This window comes from Ixodes scapularis, unplaced genomic scaffold (genome assembly GCF_016920785.2).
Source record: "Ixodes scapularis isolate PalLabHiFi unplaced genomic scaffold, ASM1692078v2 PGA_scaffold3__209_contigs__length_174095766, whole genome shotgun sequence".
NCBI lineage: Eukaryota > Metazoa > Arthropoda > Arachnida > Ixodida > Ixodidae > Ixodes > Ixodes scapularis.
Genome location: NW_024609868.1, coordinates 105,485,772 through 105,509,440, shown reverse-complemented (window position 1 = coordinate 105,509,440; position 23,669 = coordinate 105,485,772). Strand labels below are relative to the sequence as shown.

Genomic DNA, 23,669 nt, shown 5'->3' with positions numbered 1-23,669 from the left:
CTCCGTACCTTCTCTTCCACCACCCTCTTCCCCCTGCTCCCTCTTCCTCCTCTCATTCTTCTCCCCCTCCCTCCCTCTCCTCCTCCTCCCTCCACTCTCGTGACCCTAGTAACCCTAAAGACATCACTCGTGAAGGTCGTGACCTTCACTGTGAATGTCTTGACCTTCACCATGAAGGTCGTGACCTTCGTCGGGATCTCAACAAGTGACCGTCGTGACATCACGCGTGACGTCACGTGTGACGTCATTACAATAAAAACACGTCCCACGATGCAACGCGCGGTACCCTCGTGACGTCACTCGTGAACCACGTGACGTCACGCGTGACGTCATCTGGAAACACCCCAAAATGCAACGCGCAGGTCACGAGTGAGACCAGCTGGTTGCATTATATGGGACGTTTCCCATACTGCAAAGCGCGCTCACGCCGACGGCGACGGCGACGCCCCTCAAGCCGGAAACGGGCGCTTAAGAGCTGCGCTCTAAAACACCACGCCACTACCAAAGAATTATTCTGTGCAGCTCAGAGCAATCCTAGAAGCAACCATAGATATACAAGAGCACACGGAAGGGCCACAGAAAACTAGGATGTTTACTGACTCTCAGCGGTTCCTCTGAGCGTACAGAGACAGCATACCAAAGAGCAGAACTACAACTAAAATAAAAACGATTGTAAAAAGAGATGAGAGGGAAGGGCAGCATGCTAACTTTAAAGTGGATACCGGGATGCCAGTTCGAGAAAGCTCGGGGATTAAGTCCACGGACCAGTTTCGGCACTCTGTTTTGCGCTGTTTTATGGACGTCGAACCGCCTGGTCAAACACGCTTTTGATTTCTCATGGTTTCTTGTGTGCGCAGGAGTCCTTCAACAAGACCCCTTCTACCACCATGAACTACGGTCACCTGATAGAAAAGTACAGGCGCGACTTTCACTCCAGAGCCTATCCTGACCGCTTGAAGAGGGTCCCGTACGTGAATCGTTTCTTCCAGAGAGAGCTGCATGATATTTATACCTCTCGTGAGTAGACATTATGTATTTGGGAAATTGACGCTGTACCTAGATTGAAAGCGTGATACAAGGCAGTGGTGCCACAGTACAGGATCATTTCAGAAATATTTCGCATACGCAATGGCCGAGCTGGCATATAGGCGTTTTGTGTAGCAGCCAACCTTTCTGATCGATGCCAGCTCACCTGAGCATGCAAAACGTTCGTGGCAACAGTCAGTGCTGTAATTCGCATCACCCTATGACGGACTAAAGGCAAAAGCTACGGTCCGCCAGATCCAATCCCGAGCCACTTAGAAACTGCGTGGTATTTCGCTTCGATGCACACATCGGTGCCCGCGTCTCCGATCATGCACTGATGGGAATGGGCGGACAGTGGTTCGAATTGAATAGCACAGCGCCGAGTGACTCATCTCATCAAGTTACATGGCAAAAAAAGCCACGACATACAGGCTCTTTGTAGTGTCGAAGCTATAGAAATGACGCAGTGCTTGTGGGTTAGGAGCATTATTCGTCCAACCTAATCAATGCTAAGCATGCCGTAGTTTAATGCGGAACGTGATTCGACCTGACGGCCCAGGGTTTTGGCCTTTAGTTCATCGTAGGATGAGACGAAGTATTAAAATATTTTACACGAGACCTAAAAATTGAGAACATATGTGACTTTCGTGAGCATGCGAAAAGCGCCGCGATTATCTCAATCCTAGTGTGCCTACTTGATCCGCCAGCGAACGGAGATCAATCTGATTAATAAGGGGAAGGAAAAATACTTCTCACGTAGATTTGATCAATCACTGGCACTGGCAAATGTCGTCCCGTAGTGATTTCCTGACGTTCAACGCACAGACGTTTCGTAGAGGCATCTTCGAGTGCAGATAAACAAAAAAAAAAAAAGAACTTGGCGGTTTAATGATAAGGCAATTAATTTAAAAGTACAAGCGCGCTATACCAGAATAACGATGATAATCTTTGGAAAAAGGGAACAAAGGGGTCAAAGGGGAAACACCTTTGCCTTCTTTGTTGCCCTTCTCCAGGGATTATCATCGTTATGGCGGTGTGTTGCCATTGTTGCCGCTTACAACTGCGGGACACACGATTGAACCCCGGCTCCAGACAACTCCTGCGGGTCGAATGACGGAAAACCCATTCAGAGCAACGCTGGACGCGAGTTGATTTTGAATGTAAAGGTGCCAAACCTTTACTCCGGAGTGAAATCGAGAAAAACGGCCGCGGGACGGCGCGGACGCGCCCAAGACACTACGGATGCATTCGAATATTTGTCGGAGGGAGCAGCTCTTCACTATGCGAAGTAACGTGGGCGCGATGTCAATGATGGTGCTGCGAACCAGCTACCAACGGAGCTGTGTATTGAGAGAGTTTGGCCATTCATTGGTTTGAATACGCTAGCATCTCGTGGCCAACCACAGGCCGCGAAACAGCCCCCAGTGGTGGTCTTGTGCTCTAAAAATGCTACTCGACTAATTTAAGCCATTTTAGCGTCGAGTAAGAACGTATAACTCTCGGTGGCTAAGAACTTGACGCATGTGAGGTTTTCGTCACGTCCATATTCAACGTGCGCTCCAAACCAGAGCAAACGGCGTAGTTGCAATCATTGCTGCTGATTCGCTTTTGAAATCATTATCACCGAGACGCCGAGATTGAAAGCTTTTATTTCACGCTTTGAATGCCGTTTCCAACATTCTGACGTCGCAGTTTGCTGATTGGTCGACGCTGTGCCGCACTTTTAGTTTATGCTCTAACCGCGGGGGAATATTCGGCGCTGGCGGTGGCCTTTGCTCCGCCCATTGCACAAACTCCCTGGCGACCAAGGCTGCCAAGCACAAGCGAGGCACGTCCTATGTGCCGCACGTTCCCAATACGGTCTAATCGTCTCTTGAAATTTCGATCTGGAAATTCGCTGTCGGCGTTATGAGGCTAGAAATATCACGTCTTCAAACCGAAACTAGGAGGACAAAGAGCACTAGTGATGTCGATCTCTCCGCCCACCGCCGACTGCGCAAGCGAAGCCTGCGGGGATATGGTACTCCTTGATAGGTTATAACGAGATCGCTTAATTCACTACCCTCGTGCTCACGCGTGCTCACTCACAGCGTAGAGCGACTTGTTTCGCCGCAGCATTCCACGCATGCATGAACCCGCTGCACCGAGAGAATTGGTCATGCGCCAGAATTTAATCCGGTCTTGCATCACTCAGGCAAGGAGCAGGAGCAAACTTTTCGAAAAACGGGGGTCGGACTGCTACGAAATGTCATTCGCACTTAAGCGATTTTGTGTTAGACATTGCACCCCACGCGCGATGGGATTGAACGCAAGCTTCGATTGTGAGCGCCTGCTATTTCATAAAGAAAGCAATCGACAACCTAGGCTTTCTTAAAAAAAAAAAAAAAAAAAAAAAAGTTATTTATAATTGTACCCAATCGCTGAAAATTATTCATGGGTAAAGAAAGGTTCAGGCCAAACACATCAACGGCCGTGAGATCTCTTTCGATATCAGTGTGTGGGCGAAAAGTTATCAATATAATAGTATTAGGCTGTGGACTCCCGAACAGACAACATTCGTTGACAAAGCTCACCAGCTCAACCAACAGAAAGCTGTGACATGTCAACATCCGAGGAACCTAAACATTGTGATTTTACCCGAAGCTCGGGTAAAATAAACATATCTAACGTGTTTCAACAGAAGCCCTTGTGCCCTCGTTGTTGTTCAATTAGGATCTCGTTCTCACCGCTTTCACCAGGAATAAAATCTGACCCAGCTGAATGCAACCAAGGATAAAAATAAAAAAAATGCAGCGAAACGTGTTGCTGAACATACTCATGGACTACTTTTAAGCCCATTCTTTAAAAAGGTCACGTCACTGTAATCACATTAAAAACTGGTCAAGCTTCGGCACGAGCAGAATCAACGTTTCTTCTAGTGTAAATTGTTATAAGAAATCACATTTTTCCGGTAAGGCTCTGGGCATGAGTGCACCCTCTCTTCTTGCCTAATTACTTTCCGCTATCGCTATTTTTGCATGGCACTAACCCGCACGACCAACATTATCATCACCTCTTTGCTTGTATTTCTTTTTTTTTTTGCGATTCCTATTTCACTTTTTGATGTCTATGGGGCATAAGAAGCAATAAAAACTCGTCCAACGACACGATGTCAATTGATTCTGACAGGAGGAGGCATGTTGGTCTGCCCTTCCATAGTCTCCAAGATTCTTGGCTCACAAAGCTCTCCTCCTGTCGTTCCATTTGTCGGGAGTCGGGAGATACTTAACAGACATAGCAAAAAAAAAAAAATGACACGATGCTGTTTTCATCGCGCGGTGGCACGAGGTACAGTGCCAGAAATCATCGTCGTCGAGCTTGCCTGGCTAGCTGCCTGGATAAAAGAGGCGCTCGTTTGCCCGAGTTATAGACGCTTTCAGGCAGCTGTGCATGGGCGGCGCCATAACCGACCTTCAGTTTTTGTTTCCTCTTATTCCGTTCGCTCCACTTCATCATTGCCACAGCAGGACCGGTAATTTCCATTTTAGATGCTATCGTGCTCTTCTCCCCAGCATAGGCCCTTGTGAAGACTCCTCAACGCCCGCTTCACTTGCTCGGCATCTCGGTAAGACAAGGGAAGGTCGGCTATGGCGGCTCAATTTGGCGTGCACTGAAAGCGTCTATATTCCTTGCTTATCAATATAGCACACATTACTTTTTCAAAGAAGCAAAAGGCTGAAATCTAAAGCCTAGTTCACATGCAGCGGTTTTGGCCCTAGAGCGGCGCGATTTCTGCCGTCGCGGCGCTCTGGCCAGCACCAGCAATTCAGAGGCACGAGCTCCGCGACGGCAGAAATCGCGCCGCTTTAGGGCCAAAATCGCTGCATGTGAAACAGGCTTAAGTGTTGCTCTTTTAAAACGGGGAAAGATATAAAATGAATGCACCCTCAGATGTGTTCAGACGAACTGCCTCTTAAAGTATTTTGGTCGTAAAAATTGTGATGAGTCAACACAATAAAGTTTTTGACCCAAAATAACCATTTTATTCGTGAAACTGAGCAAGCGAAACGTAATGGTCAAAATTTCATCGAAGATCGCTTGACTCTACTAGGATGAGTTCGGATCTTTTTGTCTCGTCATTTGCTTAGTACTCAAATTACATCATTCATTTAGTGATGTCTTTGTTTAATTTTACCCATCGTTCTCGTTCTGTCATTTCTCGCGTTTCTCTCAGGCGTTCCTGGGCCAACGTCTCGCCATGACTTTGCTATGGACAGGAATTTGACGGCTTTGGGCCTCTCGCCGCAGTAAAACTTCCCGCAGCAGTCTCTCCCACTGCTTACTGATGATCAGGGCCGGCTCGTTGAAAGCCGCGCCTTAGCAGGCAGCGCTAGAGCAAGCGCACGAGCTGAGAGGCGCTTGAATTGCGTCTCAAAGCGCTCGCGAAGGCCTCAGCCTTCGCAGTATTTACGAAAATACGAGCTCTGTACCGGCCGGCCGGTGTGTCGACCACATCCAAAAAAGTGGTCTCCCAATTTTCGCCTGATGCCGTCGTAGAAGTGTCATGCTGTCCCTGGCCGCCATTGTGGTGGTGTCGCAGCTGCGGTGCTGGATCTGGCAGACACCTGTTCCGCTGCAGGTCACCGTCCAGCTGGACAGTCCATGCAAGCTTCGACAGCCAGCAATTGGGACTCTGGGACGACAGCGGCACTCGCTTTTGCTCGTGCTTTTTGCCGGAACTTCTATGACCAATCAGCAGGGTCGCGATATCCAATTGCACATATCATTCCGGCTTTTGGTGACGTCATACGCTGCCACTTCAGGACTACTTTTTATGCATGGGCGGAAGAGGACTCTGAATGGACCAGTCGGAGGCGCGTTCAAGGCAGCGTGGTGCCGTGTGCAGACATTTCAGGCCTAAGATGGCGATGCCGGCTCTGTGTGAGCACCGCCTTGCGGAGCTTTGGAGTAGCGACGCTTTACGCTCTTTCTCGTGGGCAGACGAACGTTTGGAAGGGCCAGAGGAGAGATTTGAACATCAAGAATCTCGGAAGCCTTTCATTCTTAGTTCACAAAACACCTTTATAGACGGCGCTCGTTGCTCGAAAAAGTTTAATCTAAAGATGGCTCGCGTGTCGTTACTTCTCGCGGTTGTTTTGTTTTCAGCTAAGCTTACGCCATCTGTAAATATTTCCGCGACTCTCGAGTTGTTTGCAGTCATCGCAAATATAATAAGCTACACGCTGCAGCAACTTCGTTGACGCATTCCCGGCTTTCACGTCAAACGGCAGGACGCTTGTTTCGATTTGAGGTCGAAACTCCTACTACGACCAAGATGACGATAGCATCGCATTGCGCTATTAATGGGAGCTCAATTCCACTCGGCATGTTTGTTCGGGACTGCTACCCCGTGCGGCCCACTGCGAGTGCGACGCATTCTGGTAGAGATTTCGCACGGTGACTGTGTGTGCCGAACAAACTCGTTATTAGTTTGGATTTAAAGCCGTAAACACCTTTCCAAATAAAAACGCTCCTAGGTCGCCGCCATCTTACTGAAAATGTTGCAGCTGGTGCGACTCTCGCTTCCTCTATCAGCTAGAACGTTTCTGGCACTTTCTTAGACTGTTGAAACCTGCTCAGCGCGATTCTCCACCTATGTTTAGCGGTTTTGCATTCAAGGTTTACCGGCCTCTCTTAAAACTTCCTACTTAATTTTTCTTATGCATGGTACATACCCTGTTTGTCTTATCTTCCACTGTGTGAAATATGGTTGGTAAGTGCCTGCCATTCAAGCGTTTCTGCTCGACATTTACGGGAAACGAAGGAAAGGAGGTACGTCGAACGGTCTTCGACGCGATTTTGCGAGCAATGACGAGCGTTCTCTCGCCTCCCAAACATTATCCGGGTAAACTCCTTCTCAGTCATCGCCAAAAATAGTTCTTCCGTTTGGGGCGAACAACGGGTCAGTTGCGTTCGTTTCTTTGCCTTGGAGCTGGTGTGAAAAAAGGACGCTCTCTTCAAAACGCGCCCCGAAACTACCCAAAACGAAATCCTCTTGGATTCCCTCCGATCGTCAAGATGTGACTTTCGTCGACACTGCAGTGCTTTGTAATTTGAGGTATTTCTGAAATAAATACTTTTCGGATAACTTTGCACCGTGTGGTATGTGCAATATATTCTTCAAATGTTAGCACTTGCTAAATTGTATGTTCGAGTCCAACGGTAGACACGTTACTTGTGCACGGGATATATTCATCCCCTTCGGCCACGTTCTGTTGTAAATTGTTTTTAGAGCGCAGCTCTTAGGGGCCCGTTCCCGGCTTGAGCGGCGTCGCCGTCGGCGTCGGCGTAACCGCAACCCTCGTAACCCTCGTGAGGGCTACGAGGGTTACGAGGGTTAATCTCATGAGGGTTACCCTCACGAGGATCACGAGGGCCACGAGGGTTACTTACCCTCGTAACCCTCACGAGGGTTACGAGGGTTAGTTACCCTCAAAAGGGTTACCTTCACGAGGGTTACCCTCACGAGGGTTACTTACCCTTGTAACCCTCACGAGGGTTACGAGGGTTAGTAACCCTCGTGAGTGTAACCCTCGTGAAGGTAACCCTTTTGAGGGTTACGAGGGTTAGTAACCCTCGTGAGGGTAACCTTCGCGAGGGTTACCCTCACGAGGGTCACGAGGGTTATGAGAGTTACCCTCACGAGGGTCACGAGGGTTATGAGAGTTACCCTTACGAGGGTCACGAGAGTTACCCTCACGAGGGTCACGAGAGTTGCCCTCACAAGGGTTACTAGGGTTACCCTCACGAGGGTCACGATGGTTACCCAGGTCGTGACCCCCCCTGGGGTCACGTGACCTGGGGATACCCCCGAGGTCACGTGACCCCCCGTTGACGTCATCATCACTGATGACGTCATTAGTGACGTCACTGATGACGTCACCGGCATTTGCATCGTCATCATCATCACTGATGGCGTCATCAGTGACGCTACTGATGACGTCATCGGTATCGTCACGTGGCCCCAGGTCACGTGACCCCCCGACGTCACGTGACGCCCCAAGGTCACGTGACTCCCACAAGGTCACGTGACCCCCCGCCCCCCGAGGTCACTTGAAGCCACCCCCCAGTACCCTTCCCTCCTCCTCCTCAAGAGCTGCGCTCTAATTCGGCGTTACAGGGAGTTGTAAACGGCTTTCATTTTTTACACCTAAGCGTTTTGTCGTTTTGGCACGCAGCTGAGCGGGTGGTGCCGTCAAAACTTAGAAAATAAAACGAACCTTGGAGTCGCATTTGTTCTGTCGCGCGCGTACCCAACAACAAATAGTTTACAGAGCTTTTCGTTTGTTTTTGTTTGTTTTGAATGTGGCACAATGCTTCCTCAATATCTTAGGGTAAATACATACACCATAAAACGCAAAAACAGTGGAAAAAGACAAGAATTTAGCAGCCAGCAGTATTTGAAATTGCGCCTGCTCCAGGCTGTGCCAATCGAAATCACAGTCCTCTCGGTTAGGGTTAGCAGGGACAACGGTGATTGACTGAGTCCCGGAGAAAAGCTCACCGAAGGATAGCTCACCGCAAAACCGGGGGATGAGGAGTAAAGCTCACCGGCCCTAGAACAAATGCAAAGAAAAGCTTACCATTTTTTTTTTTTTCATATGGAGGCTGCTAGATTATGGTAACCTACATCGATTTAATATAAATGATATTCATCAGTTTTCTAAATAGAATGTTATTATTTATGGTGTAGGTGAAGCTTATTGGGTATATTGCTCCCCAATAAATAATTTCTGGCCAGTGTTGTTTGTGGTTTACTCCCTAGGCAACGAAAGCCTAACTGAAAAATTTATGAACTTGAAAAACAGGAAAAAGTCCGAAAACGTGATTATGTCTGACTAAGACCTAAAAAGCAAAACTGTAAATGGCGAAAATTCGAAAGTACATGCCCAACAACGCGGTGCCTGAAATTTTCTTCGACGTGTTTGTTAACCTTTGAAAACAGGATAGAACGGTCAGTAGGATATTGAGATTTCGTTATTCGACGGACATGCACGGTTTCTAGCCGTTCGTGCTGGTTTTCCCACACGTTGCCTACGTGTGGTAGTACCCTTCTTCGGACAACCACCCATGACATTCAGAGCTGCACACTGTCACTGTTTTTACTCGCGTCCTATAAGAGAACGAATCTTCTGTAAGGTAGCTGATTGGGCGAGTTGGTAAAGGTTATATATTATGAAAACATCTCAAACGACAAAGACGGAGTGAAGACAACAAACCGACAGGACGAAGCTGTTTTCGCAACTAAAGTTTTATTTGTGGAAAAAGGAACAGGAAAAAAAAAACAACGGAGTCGACACTGATTACACCAACAAACACCTACTTACCTATCGGGCACCCCACAATCTTCGGAGCCAATACGGTTCACGCACCGCTATTCATATTACCTCGCAAGGAACAAACCTCTTTATCTGAGAGAGCTACCGACGGCGTACTGTCAAGCTGTCAATAAATTGCCTATTTTACGGGTGTCCCGTGTTCTGATTTTATACTTGCGGCGTGATTAATGGACACAATGGGTGATTGCTAATTTCTGAGGAATTAGTATATATAGCCAATAAACTTTAATACTATTAAAAATAAGAAACTCTTTTTTTTAATGAAGTGACAAATTTTAATTGTGTTAAATTGCCACGTGTGACGCACAATTCGCAAAACTAGGAGGAAAAAGATTTGGTGAGCTTTTTTGTGAATTCCACTTAAGGGGCGGTGGGCTTTTCTCCGGTGAGCTTTTCTCCGCCACCCGAGTTTGGGCCCCAGGGAAAAGAGAATATTCTCTTGTCCCTGGGGCCACGTGTTTCTCAGAAAGGTGTCTACGAAGAGGACATTTCCCGTCCTGCGGCGTGTACTAGGACATTTTCAATAAAACTTTCATGGCACGGCATAGAGTGTTTTTACTGACATAATTTCGTCCACCATTTTGCTGTTGTGAGCTTCTCTGGGGTGTGTCCAAGTCGAGCATTCCAAGGTTTTCCCTGAACCCTCATATGCGTAGAGCATAGAAGCTCACAAGTCTTACCACGCTGACATATCCATAACAGGTTGCGATGTAATCCTTCAAATTAGTAAATTTGTTTGAAAAACATAGTAACAACAAAATGGCCGATTGACGTTATGTGAAAACACCCTACATAGCATTGAGGTTGAGCGGCAATTCTACAACTACATTATTCTCCCAAAAATGTATATCTTAAAGGGACACTGACACCCCCGCTCCCCCCTTTTTATTTCCCCAATTTTTTTTTTCGTTGGTCGATTTATTATTGTGTCAGAATCAATATTTTGCTACACCGTCACGTATACTTTTAATAAAGTAAAAAAAAAAAAAAAAACGCGATTGCTCGAAACCAAAACTGCAACTGGACTGAGGAGGAAGAAGAAATACATATTATGAGAGTGTTGCCTAAAAGCACGTGGCAATTCAACTTTTTTTTTTTTCCGACGGTGTCTTTAGTTTTTTTAGAAGCCACAAAAATTCGGTGTAATATTTTGTTTTTATTTTTGATATTTTGTGTGCTTTCGATGGCACACGACTTAGATTATCTTGGATATTTGGGTTTAAACCATAAGAAGCGGCACGTGACCACGAAGAAGACAGGGAGCGGGACTCAAACCGGCCAGTTCTCGATCGGCGGTTTTCGGGCGGAAAGAAAACGAATTTCGAGCCGTAAATTGTGTTCTGGGTAGCTGTGTTCTCACATTTTATATACAAATAAAATCCTCGGCGAGCATAAATACCCTCTCAGTGTCCCTTTAAAAAGCAAATGAAACTCTTATTTATATAGCTAACCTTCTAACTAATCTAATCCCTCCCCCCCTTTCTAGTGGCCGGCAAAGCTAAAAAAAAATCCTAGAACATGTTTCCTTTATTTTATATTTTGTGACCACTAAACAAAAACATCCCACACCCGTACAGCCTACTTAAAGTGAAATAATAATAAAACATGTTTGAATAGTTTGCCGGTTCAACAAACTTTGTTTTTTTTTCGTTCATAAAACAAAAGTTTATTGTAAATTTATTTAAGCTAATTTTCTGAGTGCAGTCTGAAAACCATAATCTCTCATTCTACCCACTTACTTTTTTGCAGCCTCTTTTCGCGGAAAGAGCCTATTGGACGTTGGTTGCGGCCCCACAGTCCACAATGTCTTTCCTGCGACAACCAAGATCCAGAACGTGGTGCTCTCCGATTTGTGTGCTGGAAACAGACGGGAAGTAGAGAACTGGATTCAGAAGACGCCGGGTGCCATAGATTGTTCCTTCATCAGCGAGGCACTGGCCGCCGTGGAGGGACACGTGTAAGGATGCGATCGGTTCGAAAGACCGTCAGTATTATAGCGGCGAGATGTTTTGCTAATGCCTTCCAGTGGTTCCCTCTCGTGACGTGCGAACAAGAATTTTCATGGTGTTTGTAATTAGCATGGTGGAAGCTTGAAATCATTTCATTCTGAAAGCAACACTGCCAATACCGTCAAAAGTGAAGTTCCTACATTACTCTTATTTCTGTCAATGAGAAAACTTTTGCTGACGTCATAGTCAGCATTTGGCCAATCAGAAAAGGCCAACCACAGCGGCGCTTTCAACCGCTCACATCGCCAATTGCCAACACCACCACCATTACAACATTTACGAGTCCTCCTTAGCCCAGCGCACTAGGAACGAACTCTAAAAATCGAACCGGCAAATGGCTCTATTTTTTGTATATATAAAGGTTAGAAGAGCAGGAAGGAGATTTTAGGCACCTCCAGCAGGAGCTTCCTGTACTTCGAAAACTCGTCGACGTCTTATGTGCCTCTAACTCGCACGCGTCCCCCGAGCACGTCGCAAAGCAGCGAGCGCGTGCTGGAAGCCGGTCGTTCGAAAGACACTAAACTGCTCCTAACCGGTGTTTTTTTTTAGGGATTGTGCGTATGGGGCGTGATTTCTTCACATTCCAAAGTAAAGACCATGCGCCTATGGGCTTTGGGAATTGGGCGTAGGACAAATCGGTCCAGGAAGAAAAAATGTTTCCGGACTAACTGCATGGTCCCCGGACAAAATGGTCCTGCTCAAAAAGGTCGCGAAAAAAATGACCTCGGACAAAATGGTTCCAGTCAAAATGGTCCCGAACCAAATGTTCGCAAGCGGAAACCCGTACAAAATCGGGTCCCAAGTGATTTGTTGTCACCTTGCGCGCTCTTTGATGGGTTTAGTCGAACTGCTACTTTGAAACTTTATTAAACTCAGGTATAATGTATATCTTAAAGGTGCCCTGAGGAGGTTTCTGAGATCGCCCAGAATATGGTGATAACTTACACTGCAAGCTCTAAGCATCCTGTAAATCCATTAATCATAACAATACGCTGAAGATTTCCTTATTAAATAAAAAAAAAACGATCAAGAACGAACACCCCGAGTTCATCTCGGAGAATGGGAGGAGCATTGTTCCGGCAGCGAGGACGACATGTGACCAATGGAAACGCGACATTTCTTTCAGGTTGCAAACGCAAGTATTACGAAAATGGGTATGCTTTTGTAGATGATAAAAGCAAATAAGAGTAGTCGAAGAATGTTAAATTCTCGCGGTAAGGGAACATAACACAGTACTGCGAAAATCCTCTCAAAAACAGCACACAATGTTGCGTCTATTTTTTTTTTTTGTGTGTGTGTGTGTGTGTGTGTGTCTTTTGCGGGAGTGATGTGTTTGGTCGTCAGCTCTCGAGCGCGCACTAGCCGGGTTGGGTCGTAGTCCGGGCTATATGGGCATAGGTATGAGCAACGAGCCGCGCGCCTTCGAGATATCACTCCCCGGTTCCACCGGGTGGAGCCGCGAGGATTCTTCGCTTGCTATTGGCTGACAGTGGTCCTGGTTTCGGAACATGCTCCTCCCATTTCCGAAGATGACCTCGATGTGTTGCAATCGATGTTTTTTTTAATAGGGAAAGCGGCCGCGCACCGCCATGAGTTAGGGGTTTCAAGGTTGTTTAGAGCGAACAGATCGTGTTATTGCCATAGGCCATCTTAAAACCTCCTCACTGCACCTTTAATGTGTTCAAGCTTTTCGTTATATATTTTAGGAAACCACTAAAGAATTTCAAAAGTTTAGTAAATCACTATTATAGCTCACGGCGGCTCTATGACTCCTGTTCATAAAAGTCAAAGAATCGTAGAACGCTTGACTCTGTAAGTCCCTACACAACCAGCACACAATAAAGCGTGAAACGCGTGTGAGCAAAAATCGCGTCGCATTGCACCGCCGAGCGGCGTAACGAGCCACCAACACCCAGAGTCGTGCCAACACTCTCTGCCAACACCAGCAACGGTTGTCATGGTTACGCCGCTCCGCAGCGCGACGCGACGCAATTTTGAATTTCATGCGGCTAACGCTTATGGCTGCACTCAGACTTGCGTTTGGATCGCAACCGCGAAGCGAATAAGCTCGTTTTCAGCTTCAACCGCGCGTGAATTTGTATTGCATATGTAAAGGACTGGCACAACGGTATTCAATTGGACAGTTTTTCACTTTACACGAGCTTACTGGCGCTAGTGGGACCCAAGCACACTCGCACGCAACGCCCCTGAACAAGAAACTCCCTTGTTGTGGTGTAATCTCAAGAAAAAAACCAAGCCTTTTCTTTCAATCTCTCTCTCGCAGAACTTGATGACGTAGCGGGGGGGTCGCATTGTTGGCATAGGGGTCGCAGTGTCGGCATAGCAGTGACGGTATTTTAAGGCGGCCAATAGATTGGTCCCGAGCATTGCCTGGGGTGCTATGTTGCGCTTTTTGGACTCCCGGGAGACTTGGAAGAGGGAAGTGACGTCAACGACTAGAGCAAACGCAGATTGGATGTTGACAGAAGAAAACGAAATCAACACCCAATCTGCGCTTGCTGTGTCGTTGACGTCACTTCCCTCTCCCTAGTCTCCTGGGAGTCCAAAAAGCGCAACATAGCACCCCTGAACACTGGATTTGGGCTCGCAATAATTGATAGCTCGGCAAGCATTCGAGTTGTGGCCCGTGTCCAATCGCTCCTATGACGGCAATAGCCGAACCATAACAATTCCTCGAACTCAGCGCGTGTCCTATGCTTTGCCAACCCCAGCGCGTGGCTATGATTAGCATTGGCGGCATGTAATCGGCTCCAGGTCACGTGGCCGCTTGTTCTGGCCGGGGGTTCAGGGGGTAAACGCTGCTCGCTTTTCATTAATATTTTTTTTTTGCGATTTTGATGGTGTGTGGTGAAAAACGAATGCGTGTTTTATGGGCCATTAACACCAGGGATTTGTTCTAAGCGGTATTCGCGCAAAGTGCCAAAATCGGAACCAGTTTTCGAATGCGGTTTTATCGCCAGTGTGGATATGGCGTAAAGGCGCAGGGTTTAGATGCGCTCTCTGCGCTCGGTGAAAGTAATCGGTGATAACATACACAAAAAATTTGACGAACGCCATTAGTACCTTATGTTTTAAGCACTGCTTTATTGGTCCTACCAGCTCGTAGCGTCGGCTGCACTCTGGCTTCAGTTAAACGTAACATAGCAGTGGTAGGAAAATAGCCACATCTGGCGAGAGTACTTTCTAAAATTTTGATTTAGCGCAAGAGAGCTGCTGCAAAACGCATGCGTATGATGATTCATGTACATGCTCATGCACATACTACATATTTGTGACGGCGTGTTATGGGACAACCTTGTTTTTTGTTTCTTTTTTCCTGCTGAATACTGTAAACGACTTAATTTTCGCGGGCTCAAATTTTCGCGAATAGGGCCAAAGCTAAAAATTTGAAATTATTCGCGGGTTCTAATGTTCGCGAATCGAGCGTAGCTTCCGTGGTGTTCAGATATTGCCCGAATTGTTCGCGGGACGTATTTTTCGCGTTTGTAGGCGATTCGCGATATTCGCGAAAATTAGGTCCTCGCGAAAATTAAGTCGTTTAAAGTTTGTTATATATCATGGATACATTATTTTACATTTTATTTTTCATTTAATTTTATTTTACTTACTCTCAGTGCCAGAAGGCACTACAGACAGGAGTGGGTTAGTTATTCAAAAATACAAGTATGCAAATCTAATATCATTAATATCAGTGAACAAGGCGAAAATTGCGTCAATACGTAGAAAAGTACGAAAATCGCTAAGGACCATTTTTTTAAAAAATGTGTAATTATAGTTCTAAATACAGCGCCTTCAGTTCTTCAGAATATTTATCCGAGAAAACTATTCCAATCAATGAGTGTCTGGGAAAGAGAGGAAGAATTTAAAATGGAGGTACTACAATGAGGAATACCCACTTTTAGTCGGTGATCTATGCGCAATGATATGCAAGATTGTTATAAAAATAACGTTCTACGAAGTGCCCGGTTATTGTAATGGCTCTTGTGAAATAAACAGAAACGATATATTTTTCTCCTAGAAGAGAGGTTAATCAATAAGAGGGATGCTTTCATAGAGGTGACACTGGTTGTGCGGTGATAGTCCAAAAGAATAAATCGAGCAGAACGATTTTGAACTGACTCAAGAGCAGATGCAAGGATGAGTCCAGGGTCCCAAATAGAGGCTACACATTCAGGGTTCTCTACAAAATTAGCTTTAAAGAAAAAGGAGTCTACGAATATTTTATTTTAAAATAACCTAGTATGCGATTAGTGATAGTGACGTATTCAGCATAGACACTCCAGGAACGGTCATTGACAATGTGAACACCGAGGTATTTATAAGAGAAAACAGAAAGGAGGGTAAAATGGTTAACGTAAAGGGGGGGGGGGGGGGGGGGGGGGGACAAGCGTTATTTTCACGACACACCCTCATAAACCTACATTTACGAATGTTAAGTTCCATAAGCCATCCTGTATGAAAATCTTATATCTGGGGCATATTTGGCCATATCAGACATTATATTTTATATACGGCGTATATACAGCATTATCTGGTGTACATACAGCCTTATCTGGCGTGTATACAGCCTTATCTTGTGAATATAAAGCCTTATCTGGAATTTATAAGCCTAATCTGGCTTATATACAGAATTATCTGGCACATATATAGCTTTATTTGAGGTATATACTTTGTTATTTGGCGTATATACAGCTTTATCTGGCGGCCGGTTTTCAATATATAAAAGGGTTAAAAGAAAGTAAAAAAGTGCTTTGTTAGCAAACTGTGAATGACTCATTGTTCGCGAGCTAAATATTAGCACAAAAAAATCCTAGACTTCAACTTTGGCAAGCTGAAGTTTGGGATTATTTGTGCTAACTTTCACAATGTTTCCAATGTAGCTTAATTATTTCGAAGTGTTAACATTGCGCCCGAATAGACAATTCACTAAATCACCCAAGTGCCTCGGCCCGCACTCGAGGAATCATGGGGTCGGTGTTCCTTCAGCTGCCTAGTGATCGGAAATTTTGACCAATTTATGGTTACACAGTTTTGAGTGTAATTCGGAGTCACCCTGAAAAAGTGTCGTATAGAACCGAAGTACACCCACCGGCAATATGAAGGTGAACACCTTACCTGGTTTCTTGCCTGTTTTACGGCTCCCTAAAGCTATATTAACTTTCCACGCCTCAAACGGTAGGTGGCTTGAGGTGTAAACTTTGCGTTATAGTCCTCTTCTGAAACAGAGCTTGTTCTAAAACTTGCAGGAGCGTCAAAAACAAGATGAGGGCTGTTCACCTTCATATCGCTCACGGGAGTTCCTGTCATCACTTTTAAAATTTCTCGCCAATGTCAGTACTGTGCATTCTGTCCAACTTTCAACCTGGATGAGCTGCAGACATATCTCTTACATTATTGTCATTTTCGTACAGCTTCAAAGACGCTGATATCAAGTTTGAAACGCTAAAAATGCCATAAATAGCTCCGATGTATCCGAGCTTAATCCCGGTTTGGGTTCTTGTGATTTCTCGGCTTTTAAGTAATTCCTGCTAAAAAACAATCACGAGAATGATAATACTGTAAGATATTTCTGCGGCTCAGCCAGGTTGAAAGGTGGATCACATGCACAGTATCATAAACGCAGCCATTGACGAGAAATTTTAGAAGTGATATGGCAGGTCCTTGAGCCCTATGGGACGCTTGTTCAGGGTGACTGCGAATTACACTCGAAACTGTGTAACCATGGGATTGGTCAAAATTAGCGATCGCTAGGGAGCTGAAGGATCACCGTTCCCAAAATTCCTCGAGTGCGGGCCGGGGCACTTGGGAGAATTGTAGACAATAAAAATATATAAAGTGCTGATTTAAGGCTTGTTTCCTTTTGATATGACTGGCCAGATATGGGATTTCCATACTTGGCCTGTAATATCACACTGTATCTGGCATTATGAGGCTATATCTGGCATATATACCATATCAGGTGATATGTGGCCAATTTTCTATGTGGCCATATCTCAAACCTTCAGATATTGCCAGATATAAATTTTTTGTAAGGAATTCTGTACACCAGTGTGTTACGTTATTAATATCAGGTTGAAAGGCATAGTTGTCGGAATCATTATTATTTTTATAAATAAAACAGTCGTCAGCTTACAAGCTAATAGAAGAAGAGATACGCATAAGTAGGTCGTTAATACATATGATAAATAATAGTGGACCCAGTAGGGAACCTTGTGCGACACGGGATTAAACGCTAGAGGCTGAAGAACAGGTTCAGTTGACGTAAACAAATTTACAGCGTTTTGTTAAAAACGATTCTATTAAACGAGGACATTAATGTCTATGTTTAGGTTATGAAGTTTATGTAAAACATATGCGCGAGGAGCCTTGTTGAAAGCTTTTGAGAAATCAGAGAATATGCAGTCAGTCCTGGAATCCTGGCCGAGAGTGACATGAAGGTCATGAGTAAATGTTAGAAGTTGAGTTTCGCAAAAATAGAAACTTTGGAATCCATGCTGGGCTGAATTAAAAGAAGAACTTTAATCCAAAAAGTTAACAAGATTAGAATGAATTACGTCCTCAAGATTGTTGCATGGGATGCTCGTTAAAGAGATGGGACGAAAATTAGAAGATTATGTCTATCGCCAGCTTTGCTCGGAGGAATCACCTTCCCCATCTTCCAGTCTCTTGGTAGAGTACCTTTTGGTCACGTGATTGCGTGAATATTTTAGATAATATAATGCTGGAATACACATAAGTACTTTTCAAACACTTGGCACAGATATTATCTATCCCGTTGACTATACCTTCACAGCCTACAATAACAAGATGCATTTGAAGAAATTCAGACTGGAAGTATTGGACAGGAAGATGTAACATGTATTGTCAAGGATCTAACGAAGATGTCATTAAATATTTAAAGGGCACCGATTACCCGGGACCGCACGTTGCAACCATCACTAGCTCGGTCACCCGTAAACGCGTCTGACCTTAACCCCCCCCCTCCCCCCCCCCCCCCCCCCCACCCCAAGTTTGTTCGTCCCGGTTTTGACAGGAAGAGAGCTCCGCCTTGAAATTTTATCAGGTAACATGCTCCCCCTCGATGCACATTAAGTGAAGTTAGAGTTTTCTGTATGCAGGTGCCGATTCTTCCCGCTTGTCTCACAGCGCTAAAATATAGAGAGAATACCCTCTTGGCGGTAAAAACGCATCAAAGTAAAGCCCATGCGCATTCTTTTTTTCAAACAGAGATTTACAGAGTGGAGCCAAGGAGATCGAAGAGAGAACAAGGAGGGCCATCAAGAAGACGATTCCTTGTAACATCCTTGATCCTAATGTCCTTTCGAAGGAGCACAGAGAGACATTCGACGTCGTCTTTTCCAGTCTCTGTCTGGAAAGCGCGAGCCTCGACGAACAGACCTACCAGAAAAACACGCAGAACATCGGCAACCTGGTAGCTCCTGGAGGATATCTGATACTTTGTGGTATTGCTGGGTCACTGGAATATTCGGTTGGTGGGATCAAATTTCCTTCGCTTTGCTTGACCTCAACAATAGTTACCAACTCGCTGATAAACGCTGGATTTGAGGTCAAGCGATGGAGTTCACTTGACAAGGATGCCACTTTCGATGACCCAGAGCGTTGGGACTACGTGTTTGTTGTCGTAGCTCAGAAGCCCATTTCGCCTTTCATCATACACTTTTCTCCAACAAAGTTCGGGGCTTGGTGTAACGAACTGCTTAACCCTTGAATAAAAGTCTCACCCCAACGGCATGACCAAAATTATAAACTAGCTACTTGAGACTATGCTCTTTAAGGCATATTAAATTGTCGACCATTACAGATACGATCTATTCCTAGAGTTACTGACAGTATCGGAACGGCAGAGAGGTATTTCAGTTACCCCCGCCTTCAGCGCGTGCTTTCTGCCTTCGATAATGTTTCGGTGCCTTGCGGGCCTTGAGCGTGCACGCTTAAAACACGGCGAAAGGCAGCGAGCGCATGCTGGATGCCGCGCTTTCGAAAGAGATGCCACAACCGTTCTGATCCTGCCAGTGGCCTAGGTGAATTCTGCTCGCAGATTTCGAGCGCTCCAAAAGCGCTCCCTTTGGAGTGCGCATATTCCGCTCGCAGATCTCAAGCGCCGTTCACACTCTTGCAACCGAGTACGACCGAGAGAGACAAAACCGGTTTTTTAATCCTCTTACGATTGTGATGATCGCTACCGGAGGTAGCGGTTACACCACCCTTGGGGTCCCTTTTGGGGTAGAGAGGAGAAGAAATGCCACGAGACTCGGATTTAAATTAGGACGTTTATTGTCCGACTGGGGACGTAATGTGTCCGCTCACCCGCTTGGGCCGGCGCTTGGAACCTGGCAGGTTGCACGTCATTCTCTCGTGTCGTGGCCTCTTGTCACACGGCACGGGCTGGTGAGGTCGGGCTGTGGCTCCTTGTCAGCAGGCACGGGCTGGTGAGGTCTGGCTGTGGCTCCTTGTCAGCAGGCACGGGCTGGTGAGGTCTGGCTGTGGCTGCTTGTCAGCAGGCACGGGCTGGTGAGGTCTGGCTGTGGCTCCTTGTCAGCAGGCACGGGCTGGTGAGGTCTGACTGTGGCTGCTTGTCAGCAGGTCGCTCGCCGACGTCCGTCCCGGGACAAGCTTCAGTCGCCGAGCCCTGACGGCCGATGCCTTTCAGTCCTTCGTTTCGTTCCCTCCCTGGCAATCGGGGCAGGCCTCGATTGGGACGCTCTTGATCTCCTCCTCGTTCTCGAGCCTTTTTCCCCTTCCGGAACCTCCGTGACGCTCTTCATCTCCTCCTCGTTCTCGAGCCTTTTCCCCCTTCCGGAACCTTGACGGACGCCAACCTCTAAACCCGTCAGGGTCACCAATTTTTACAGTCCCCGGAGACGCCACCCGTCGAAGATGATCCGCACGTGCAACACAAAAAGCGCGGTAACGCGCCAGACAAAAATAAGCCTCGCGTCGCCAGACAGCCGAAAGTTAGCCCTCTCCTTGACCCCAATACCTCGTCCCCTTGGAACGGAGGGCGCGCTGAGGATTAAGATTAGCCACGGTGTCCCCACGTCCGGTCACGGATAATCCACCAAAGTTGTTCTCGGGGAAGGTCCCCAGTTTGTGCGCACTTCACACGATGTCTTAGGACAAGCTCCGCAGCAGCGCGCCTAGTCCTAAGACGTCGCAAGAGGCTTAAAAACCAGCTGCCTCTCGGTCTTACTCGGTTGCAAGAGTGTGAACGAGCCTTCACTCGAGTTGGTCATCTTGCTCTCGTAGATCTCTGGCAGCGCCCGCTCCATCGAGCGCCTCCAACCTCGCCGAACTTGCTCCGCGGGATTTCAGAGATCTTTGCGGAAGTTGACAGAGCGCGCTACGTCACTTGCCTTAACTCGGCGGTGGCGCGTGCGCGACGGCCAGCGGGCCGCGCCGTCGACGGAGTTGAGTCGGTCTAGCTTGATCTGCTCGGATGCGTCGGTCGCTTTACGCGGGATCGTTACGGCTCGAACGCTTCTACCTCGCGTAGATAAGGGATGCAAAGCTGGGACTGGAGCGTGGCAAATTGCAAGCGCTGACATCTGTGATCGTGAAAGGAAGAACGGTAGAAAATCGGAAGGAGGCAGACGCAATGTTTCGCCTGTTCATTTTGCCGCCACTGTTTGTGTACCTTTTTACACTGCATGCCGCCGGCGTTTTCTCGTGAAATAAAGCAAGAACAAACTAAGCAACGACCACGCAGGTGATGGTTCGTTAGCTCGGTGTATAGGGAGCATTCACTGGCGGCCATATCCGTCTGCGCTTCAGCTGAGCGCGTGCTGACGGCGAGCTTCCGGAGTCCTTTTGGAGCTTTGCATTTAGCACCATCAATTTTGCCGGTCTTAGCAGGCTATTAATGTGAGCTCCTTCTGAACATGCGCTCTTAACATCGCCCTCAAATATGGCGTCCAGTGAATACCTCCTATATTAAAGTCGTACAAGAAATCTGATCTCCACCGATGGCAATCGCTGTGCGTGCCCCGCCGCTTCGGGGCGGCCGAAGGGTATGTGACGGTGCCGAATGCGGACGTCTTCCTCGTTATTTGTGACATGGGCTCCGTGGTACGTATAATTTCGCCCGTCCTGTGTCACGTGATATTTGTGCAGCTAAGCAGTGCCAGTTGTCACTGATCGTCGGAAAGATCAGTCGGCTGAGGCGTTGGTGGGCTTGTCAAGTTCGAGCAACGGCCATTTTCAACTTACGGCCGAGGGGGGGGGGGGGGGGGGGGGGTTGCTTTAAAGGTGCGAGTATTCGGAGCGGGTCCTACGGAACGGAATCTCGCCTCCCTCGCGGATTTTGGAAAGCGCTCCGGATCTGAGAGTGGAATTCACCATTAGTTAAATTTCACAATCAACCGATGTCGCCAGCGAAATCATCATGGAACTGCCAGCCATTAGAGCCGTTTTACAGTGGTCGGCTTCATTTAGCTATACGACCGGTGGGCGATAAAGTTTCTCCAACCGGGCTCCTACTGCATGCGCGCGCCGCGAAGATGTATGACTCCAGCCGGGGAAACACAGCTAATACATCATACGAAAGATATTCCGCAGATACTGGTTGAGGCATGTTTCTTTTCTTTTTTTTTTTTTCTCTTTTTAATGACGGTGCTGTCAGATTGGTGATGCAAAAACTGTATGCGGACATTTTGACGTGATACATACAACGTGAGCGAAATGGATTGAACGCAATTTAACTGACCGCATAAATCGATTTCTTAACTTATCACGCTGGGATTTACTACATGGGTGCTCGAAGGTGGTGCATTCATTAATTGGGAGTATGAATACATGACACTTCAGAAGTAAAAAAGAAAGCTGGCATTTTTTATGGAAAACTTCTCGTTAAGCCTTTTTTTTTTCAAAATCATCAAAAAATTGTTATGGGTTGTTTAGGCGTTTACTACAAGTGAAAACGTTGTGACATGGAAAGAAAATAGAATTGGCTTACCTATTGTTCCCTCCATTTCGCCAAAGTAAGCGCAACAGTAACGCAAAGTTTATTTTTAAGTGTACACGCAAAGTAAAGGGAAAAGATAGCTTTTTTTATTTTTCGATATTCACTCAGATGAGCCAATTTTTCTACAGTTTTAGAAAAGGTTTCCACAACCTTCAGGCACCACTGTAGTAAATCCCCGCGTGATAAGTTAAGAAACCGATTTATGCGGTCTTTTTAAAGTGCGTTCCATTCATTTCGCCCACTCTGTGTGTATGCAGCAAACACGCTTTGACCCTGCCTGAGGCGCGTGCCCGCGGATACGAGGTGTAAATAATAAGTTTTACTAGGGTGCCTTCATGTGCGCTTTGCTTAGGGTGGAGACATCTGGCCATTTTGTTCCCACTTTTACATTTATTTTTTGTTCAGAAGCGCGTGAAAGAGCGTGTCCCTGCACGGGTCTGTGGCGCTGACTGTGCTATGGCAACATTTTGTTTTCGTTGATTTCTTTGTATTTTCCCCGTGAGCGCGTGCTGTCGGCATCGGTTACTACAAAGGGTGGCGTCACTCTAAACAGAAGGTCATTGAGGCACCCTAAGTTTTACCTCCTAGGCTGGAACTTTTTTTTTATTCAGTGATGTAATTGAAAGATTCTACATTAATATCAGCGTTTGAAATCTCCTCTTTTCAGGAGCACATAACTTTTCATTATAGACCCCAGCGGCGTCGATGCACTTTCCCTACCAGTGCCCTACTCTCCGCACGTTTTCGTAGATGATTGAGGGCGGATGTAGACAAAACCAACGCCGCGCTGGAAGAGCTGCAGTTACACGATGTTTTGCCTCATTCAGCTTACAGCTCAGACTTGGCCCTACCAAACTTTTAACTGTTTTTTTTTTTTTAGATAGAGGATTATTTAAAGGGTACACGATCTTCTTCCGACGACGAGGTAACCCATGTAGCGCGCCGTTGTTGTCGTCCACAGCCTCCCTAAACCATCTACGGCGGCATACGGAGAGTAGCGCAAAGGTAGCGGAACTGCATTGCCGCCGCTGGACACTGTATTGAAAAGTGAAGTGTTCATGGGAAAGAGGAGACTCCAAACCTTCATTCGAATGTAACATATTTCCATTCCATCACATAAAAAAAACGTTGCAGCCTCAGAGGTAAAAACGCAGTGATGAACCCTTGTACTTCTGCCATCATGGCTGCATCGAACACCGTGCCTTTTGTATGATGTATTTGGAGGGTGACCTCGGCCTGAGGACAAGTATTCAA

The 23,669-nt window shown here is 46.5% G+C and overlaps 1 protein-coding gene across 1 annotated transcript; it reads left to right on the top strand.

Moving 5' to 3' along the window:
• Positions 1–887: 887 nt before the first annotated feature.
• Positions 888–19,372, top strand: LOC115325521 (nicotinamide N-methyltransferase-like). Its single transcript, XM_040211620.3, has 3 exons — positions 888–1,017; positions 11,154–11,361; positions 18,662–19,372. The coding sequence occupies exons 1-3, from the start codon at positions 888–890 to the stop codon at positions 19,161–19,163; spliced, it is 840 nt and encodes a 279-aa protein (XP_040067554.1). The 3' UTR covers positions 19,164–19,372.
• Positions 19,373–23,669: the final 4,297 nt, after the last annotated feature.